Source organism: Brugia malayi, assembly GCF_000002995.4.
Source record: "Brugia malayi strain FR3 genome assembly, contig: Bm_v4_Chr2_contig_001, whole genome shotgun sequence".
Lineage (NCBI taxonomy): Eukaryota > Metazoa > Nematoda > Chromadorea > Rhabditida > Onchocercidae > Brugia > Brugia malayi.
The window spans coordinates 5,639,094-5,646,860 of NW_025062476.1; the positions used below are offsets into that span (position 1 = coordinate 5,639,094).

The 7,767-nt window shown below is 32.3% G+C and overlaps 1 protein-coding gene across 1 annotated transcript; it reads left to right on the forward strand.

The window, feature by feature from the left end:
- Positions 1-498: 498 nt before the first annotated feature.
- Positions 499-7,494, forward strand: Bm10393 (Uncharacterized protein; the record flags this gene model as incomplete). The annotated part of the gene is made up of 18 exons (XM_043078534.1): positions 499-505; positions 732-831; positions 1,083-1,127; positions 1,326-1,415; positions 1,865-1,901; positions 2,035-2,060; positions 2,439-2,707; positions 2,891-3,033; positions 3,469-3,511; positions 3,647-3,826; positions 4,026-4,111; positions 4,346-4,480; positions 4,737-4,983; positions 5,145-5,690; positions 5,802-5,899; positions 6,790-6,841; positions 6,992-7,054; positions 7,388-7,494. The coding sequence occupies 18 exons, from the start codon at positions 499-501 to the stop codon at positions 7,492-7,494; spliced, it is 2,274 nt and encodes a 757-aa protein (XP_042934468.1).
- Between the last annotated feature and the right edge of the window lie 273 nt (positions 7,495-7,767).

The following is a 7,767-nucleotide window of genomic DNA, read 5'->3' on the forward strand; positions in this document are numbered from 1 at the left end:
CTAGGCAACTGCAGAAACCAGAATACAGAATGTAGATTAATATAAAAATGATAGGATATAGAAAAAAAAGGAACGAAACAGCTATAAGAGAAAGATACACAGCTGAGAAGTAAGACCAAAATGCTAAACTACAACATCCACTTCAATTAAATAGCATAAGTTCACGAAGGTACGTCTACACTATCCAAGTACGTCCCCAAATAACCTTTCCAGTCGTTGCCTCGTACTTCACGGTTTGCACCTTCGCCAGGACATTGTGCAATGAAATGATGTCCACAGAAGATTAAAGTGTATATTAAGATGTTATCGTACTACATTGTGACATATTTTGTTGTACCGTATTATCATTTATGTTGCTAATGATGTTTATTCATCTTATGCACAACTGTCACATTTTAAAATTTGCATCTTTTATCACTAATTCATAAGCAAAAAGGAAAGAATAAGCCACGGTTATGCTTTTTTTTGTACTTCCGTTGAGCAGTTCACTTGTTAATAATGTCAGGTAAAATTTCAATTCCGGTGGCTTGTCTTTTTGTGAACGTGATATAAAAATTGAAAACCTGCTTTGCATGTCATTCGAAAAACTTACTGCAGGTTATTGAGGAATAAATATTTCCACAACTTAATAAGAAGAATGGCTAACATTGGAAAGTAAGAAGTAACAACAAGTATTGCCCGTCGCATATCTTCATTAATTACGTTAAATTTTATAATCTGCTTTATTTCAGAAGAAAATGCTTTAAAAGAAAAGAAAGGTTTGACAGAGGAAGAGTTGAAAAAATTGCGGGCTCGTTTTAAAAGAAGACAAAATAAATTTGCAGCAATAAAGTATGGATATAAGAAAATTTAATTTTTTGAATCCTTGAAGTTCTGCAATATTTAATTTCCGAAGAGTTTGCATACAATATACTCACATGGAGTAATACTCGATTTAGTGATAATGACTCATAGATTACTCACATTATTGATATTGATCACTGATTAAAAAAATATAACTGAGCTGATGTTTGAAGGAAAGAAATGTCACAATAAGTTTTGCTGTGGTGCGATATCAGCTGAACTTTTTTGACTAATTTCAGGGGTCAAACACAAATAAGAATCGCTGCTGGTATCATGCCTCACATGTATGCCCTTTGGAATGTTTCCAAATTTGAAATTTATCAACTAATTCAAATCTCATGAAGTATAAAAAAGGATAAATAAAACAAAACAACTTGATGTGCACGCTATTTCCATGATACGTATAAATGCTCTAAAATTGTTTTTCGCTTGATACTGGGAAATAACTGAGACAATTCGATGTAATATATAAGAAATTTCAGTGCTGTTCTTTCGCCGCGTTGTGCTGAAGAAGAAGCGTTCGAAAAGGTCGATGTAGACATCAATCCGATAATCACTGAGACAAATAAAGGGTTTTACTTTTCAAGACAAGTAGATTTCAGAAGAGGGACCCTACCAAGTTTATAAACATTCTGATATAACAACTTTGTTTTCATCCTATTATCGTCTAATATTTCTCGCAACGCATTCTCAATTACTTTATTATTCAGAAAAATTGATACCGAAAACTGGTTCTGAAAACTAATCTTGCAAGAAACTGTATTGTAAACTCTGTTGTTTCATATAGCTAAAGTACAATTAGACGAGAAATCATTCACTGCATCTCTCCTACATAGTTCCCCACCACTATTTGCGGGTCAAGAACCTACGAATGAATTTTGCTCGCTCTTGAAGCATAACACAACAGCTGTTTGACTGCATTTTGCATGGCGAAAATCGAAATGTCTTAGATGGGAAATGTAGTGGATAACTTACTAAAAGGCATCTCTCAATTTTTTAGTTGCTATACCATTACTTTCAGGCTGTTTTCGATGCAAGAACATTCCAATTTAGCCAGCGTTAGTATTCTGGATGTCCAGTTTTTCAAAAGAATTTTTAATAAATAATACAAAATCCATATCTGCTTGTTATTTCCAAAATTAACATAAAATTTCGATCTTAGTTTGAATACTCCGATTCTAGTTATTTTAGGTAAATGAAGCAATACCACAGAAGAGGTTATTGATAAATGAATATTCCACAAACATGCTCCCAGTTTCCTAAATTCAGTTCGATGAGTCTAGTAGGCTGTGAATGACTAAGTTTATTTTCTTGTGTCCTAATCTCTATTGCATGTGCAAGTTACCGTTTTGAATACCATTGAGGTGCGGGAACAAGGATGGATTTATCTCTGAACTCAAAGTTAAAAATCAAAAGATATGTTATATAAAACTTGAAAGATATATTGTATATTAACCAGTGAAACTCAAACTAGCGATAGTTCTTCTTAATTACTGTATAAATTTTTTATAGTTCACACAAAGTTCAGGTTAATAATCTCATCATCATTGTTCCCATAACAATTATTGTTTTCTTTTTTTCTTTTTACATTACAGAAAGAAAAATGCGCTTTTGAACAAAAGTACCTTATTAGAACGAAAGAGTGCACATAGATCAAAAAATGAAGATGCATACACAACAAGGAGTTCAGAAACATTTTCACAACAAAGTTGCTTGAATAGCTCAACCAAAGCAAACAGAGTTAGTCAAAGCGGATCAACCTCTTCAACAGCAAATTCTATAAACAAGTTAAGAGCAACGCAGAAAAGCAAGGAAACTAAAAAGAAGTGTTCTGAAACGAATTCATCTCTAGAATTCAAAATTGGTAAGGTAAAGAGCATCAAATCTAGGCCAAATACGCTAAAAAACAAAGTTAAAGTAGGTATGGGAAGAAAAAAAATGCAGAATGATAAGGGGACAAGGATGAAAAAAGAAGATCACGTAGAGTTTAGAGCTTGTCCAAAAAAGTTGAAATTATTAAAAAATCATAAAAAAAAAGCGAGTATAGAGGATGTAAAAGAAACAAAACAAGTGAAATATGGAATGACAGAAAGCGAAAAGAAAAACCGGAAGGATAGAAATGTGGTACCGAATGAAAAGGTAGCAGGACATAAATTAAAGTCGGAAACGTCAAATTTCAGTTCAGTTGAGGTATTCGATTTTTGCATACTTAATAAATTTCTTTTATGTTTATAAGACTGGTTAATTATGTGAACTTATTCTAATATTGTAAGGCGAACTGAGGAAGTAACAACAACTGTCAGTTCCTTTCCTGAATTTATAGATACCTCAAAATTTATAAATTTTACTTCGATCTAGATCTGTGAAACTTAATTTTTCATAGTTAATATAAGCTGTTCTGAAAATTTCAAGAAGTAATTTCCAAAACAACAAACAACTCTCATGTGAAAGTGATAAACTAATTTGGAAATCTGTGCATTCTTACTTTACTGAGAAAAAGATAGAAATTGAAAAGATATTGTGAACGAAAGCAAGATATGTATATTAAACATTTATGAATTCCGTAAATTCAATTTAGGGGAATTAGTTGGATTAAGATTATAACGAAGTGATATTGATTTTCAGTCATCGATTAAAGCAGAATTACTGCCAGCAAATACTTTTTCGGGTAAGTACTGCGCTACATGTTTTTAATATTTTTAAAAGCTGTGATTTCAGGAATTTCCAGGGGCATTGTTAGCGTACCTAATCATGGTTTTGCTTTAATTTTCAACATTTATTAATGTTAATAATTATAATCTAGAAGAATATCCACAAAGCACACAGGATATTAATTTGCTGCTAAAACCGATTGAAATGACAAAAAAAGATCAATCACTGTATGAAAAAATGGACGACGAAATCGTATTGGATACAAACCTCCTGCAGTCATTGGCAACTGATTTAATAACAGAATCCAAAAAAGTGAATAAAGATGTATTAGGTCAAAAATATTTGTAAGCATATTTTTAACACAGATTCAATTTGACTCTATGTATTGATATTTTATCAAATTATATTTTATCATGTATTTATTTTATGTTCAAATTCAAAGCTACCAGAGTAATATGGATGTATTAAAGTAACATAGATGACAATTAACTAATTCATTTATTAATAGGAAATCAAGACAGGAATTTTAGGAGATGATATTGCCAAAAAATTAATTGAAATAGAGAAAAAAGATCAATCAACGATAGACCAAGACCATATTAAAGAACAAAGAGAGGTTACTTTTTCATTTCATAGTTTTTTCATCTTGAAGATAATTCTGTTTCAATCTTAAATCATTGGATTTAAGTATTTAGAATTGATTACTATGAATTTTTAATTTAGCGACAAAATCAAGCGCAAAGTTTATAAAAATTTATGCTTTTATAAGGAAATACTGATGTAGTTTTTTAATCAGGAAATTTATATCAATTACTCGATAATTCAACAGTTTACTATTTTATCAGTGCAGGTTGTAGTATCCGAAATTGCGAAAAGAATAGTAGAAGCACTAACATCCAATCAAGTCCTCGGCAAAGTACTCACACCGGAGGAAGCTGTCATTTTAAGAGATTATTTCAGTCGGAAAATACCATTAAGTGAAAAGGTTTCTCATAAATTACTATTACAAGCAGGGGTAGATAGAAGAAAGGATTGTGGAATATTTATTGACTTTCTTTCAGTTACGAGTTTTAATATTGCTATCGTGTAACGCACTTATCTTAGGTCTAAAAATCAACAAACCAACTTTTTATGAGCTTAGCTCTCAATTACTTGTCTTATAAAAATAATTTAGGTTTGTTTTTTAATATGCCAAAATCGTAAAATATATAAATAAATGATTAACTAGCATTCTATGACAGGTACTTGCAACATTGGATACAGCACTTGATAAAATTTTGCGTCGCGCACATGAATTTTACGATGACAAGAAGGAATTGGATATATTCCTAAAAGATCGAGATTCTGCAAAAACAAAAGTTCTTGATGCCCTTATCGCCAAAAAGTCAAATTATCTAGCTGATTTAATGATGGATGCCAGTTTTTATGCTGATCGAATCAGTAAAGGACTAATTGACGCTTATAAATTAGCCACCGAAGGAATTCTAAGTAAGCGTATAAAGGCAATGTTGGGAAGGGAATCAAAGAACCGGTTATCAGAATATTTCATTGAGTTCAAAGAGTTCTAATTCTGTTTAATAAGTTTATAAATTTTTTTATAAATAAATTAGCTAACTTTTATTCATTTCGTTCAAAATCACTGTTTCCAGTTGCTCGTGATAACTTACAGTACATGCAAGCTGCTGTTGGCCATACGTATCGTTATTCAAAAGACATGGCATATCGTGGTGCTGCACTGACTTACGAGACAGCCGCACGTGGTAAAGAATTAGCCGAAATTGGCGCTTCTGTAAGCACACAAATGACATATGATGCGGCAAAACTAACGTTAGACGCTGCAGTTCGTGGAAAACAGTTTGCGGAAAAGGGTGCAGCTATCGGCTCAAAAATGACATTAGATGCCGCAATTCGCGGAAAACAGCTTGCGGAACAAGGTGCAGCTATCGGCACAAAAATGACATCTGATGCGGCAAAAATGACATTAGATGCCGCAATTCGCGGAAAACAACTTGCGGAACAAGGTGCAGCTATCGGCACAAAAATGACATCTGATGCTGCAAAAATAACATACGACGTCACTAATCGCGGTAGGGGACTTGCAGGACTTGGAATAGCGATTGGTGCAAAAATGACAGAAGCTGCTGCCTCCAAAGGATTACAAATAGCAGAAGGAACAATTCACGCTGCTTCTAAAGGTTCCGCACTACATTTCTTTATATCCAAATTGCCAATTTCAATCAATATTTTCTTCAAGAACTTTTGGACATGTAAATATCTTAATAAAGCTTATATAGTATGAAATTAAGGAACGCAAATGGTGAAAGACAATCTGACAGCAGCGAACAGTACCACTCTTGATTGCTCTGAGACCGCTCTTGAAAGTGCAGTTCAAGCGACTAAACTGGTAAAAATATATGTCCATATCGTTCCTTATAGGAATTCTGATTTTTTTACAGGATGCTTTATTGTTTGAGCTATTTATATAAAAAATTTTTTTTGGCGCAATGGTTCTGTACAACTCATTTTATTTTATATATCTAGGAGAAATATCACAACACACTAGCAAAGTCTTCAATCTAGCTCAATTGACTTCAATAAACTAATATAAGCTTATTATCATGAGAAACAAAAGTTCCTCGAAGCAATAACACCCTTCGTTTCGGATTCAGAATATTTAAAATTTCCAGGAATTCTGTAAATACTGAAATTCTTTTTTTCTTTTTATATGATAGCAGGATGAATGCATCAAAAAATTTATGCCTTCGCGTTATGATAGTGCTTTATTTAAATAATGCAACTGTAAGCTTCTAATTGAGTTTTTTTTTTTTTTTTTTTTTTTTTAAAGTCTATAAGAGAAATTCATAATTGATTCATTAAAGTCGCATCATCAAAATACGTCTAATTCTATTAAAGAAACAAATGCAGCAGAAGACATAGTTCATCCTTGTTAGCTAATTTAGCTTGATTACACCCATTATAAATCGTAAACTTGATCCGTTTCAACCAACTTTTCGTTTTCTCACTAAGGGATTCAAACTTTTCTATAAATTTTGAAGAATTAGTTATCCTTTGCTAACAATAAGCAATGAATGATTTTACAAATGCAATATACGAACAAATGAAAACAAGCAAGTAGGCTGTAACGTTGAAGAATAATTTCGTCACATCCTTGACCCATTTTATTTGAATATAACTAAAGCTTCATTTGTACTGCATAAAGATAGACGAATAATATGTGGAATATCGGTAAGTTTCAGAGCACTTTGGCTGAAAGATTGAAAAACTTCTTTTTAGGTTGGTGAAAAAGTAACAAATCTTACCGGTGCAATGAATCAAGCTAGATCAGGTATACTTCCACAGTTGCTAATTTTTTATCAATAAAAACAAATCAAATATGGCCGAAATGTCCGCCACAAATTAGCATTTTCCAAAATCCTTACTGCATAATCAATCTAAATAAAATAAAAAATTCGTTGCAAATAATTTTATATTTCAGACATTCGGAAATCTAGCGAATGGATTCTATCATTTTTTCAACGGCCTGTATGTGGAACATCCGGTAAGTTTCAGAGCACAGGCTATCAACAGAGATGTTCCTTAGATCATTTTTTTACAACTGTTCTAATTTATTATTGTTGTAAAAAATAGTTGAAATTATTGATACACTAAAAAGAGTTTTTTTGAGAGGAAAAGCGCAGAATGAAGAAAAAAGATAGTCGGAAAGAATACACTCCACAATTCCATTGCTCTCGAAAAGATATTTGCACATTACATTTAGTTTCTTATTGTTTATATATATTATTTCCATAGTGCACATGCTACTAGGATACAATTAAGGACTCATCTGTTGATAGTTCTTCCATTCTTACTTTACTAGCAGTGTGAATTATAGGCACTTCAGAAGTAGAAGATACCGATAACGACTCAAGTGACGACAACAGTGATAAGAACGAAGCGAGTTTATCGGTGAATGAGAAAAGTAAAGTGGTGAATCAGTAGCAATAAAATTAACAAATATGTTTCCTACTCACAGATGTATGTGATTATTTGCGATATTAAATGGCTTGTCACATCGGGAGTCTTTGTGGTCACTCAACACCATGCAACATCTTTCTAGTTTGCAGGATCAATCCTGCATTGCTTTCAAATGTTCAGCTGTTGTGGAAAAAAATAGATAATTCTCAGATAAACTAACCAATTATTGAGAAAGAGAAAGGAACTATGCAGACGAAATATTGGTATTACCAGACACAAATAGAAAACTGCGTTGAT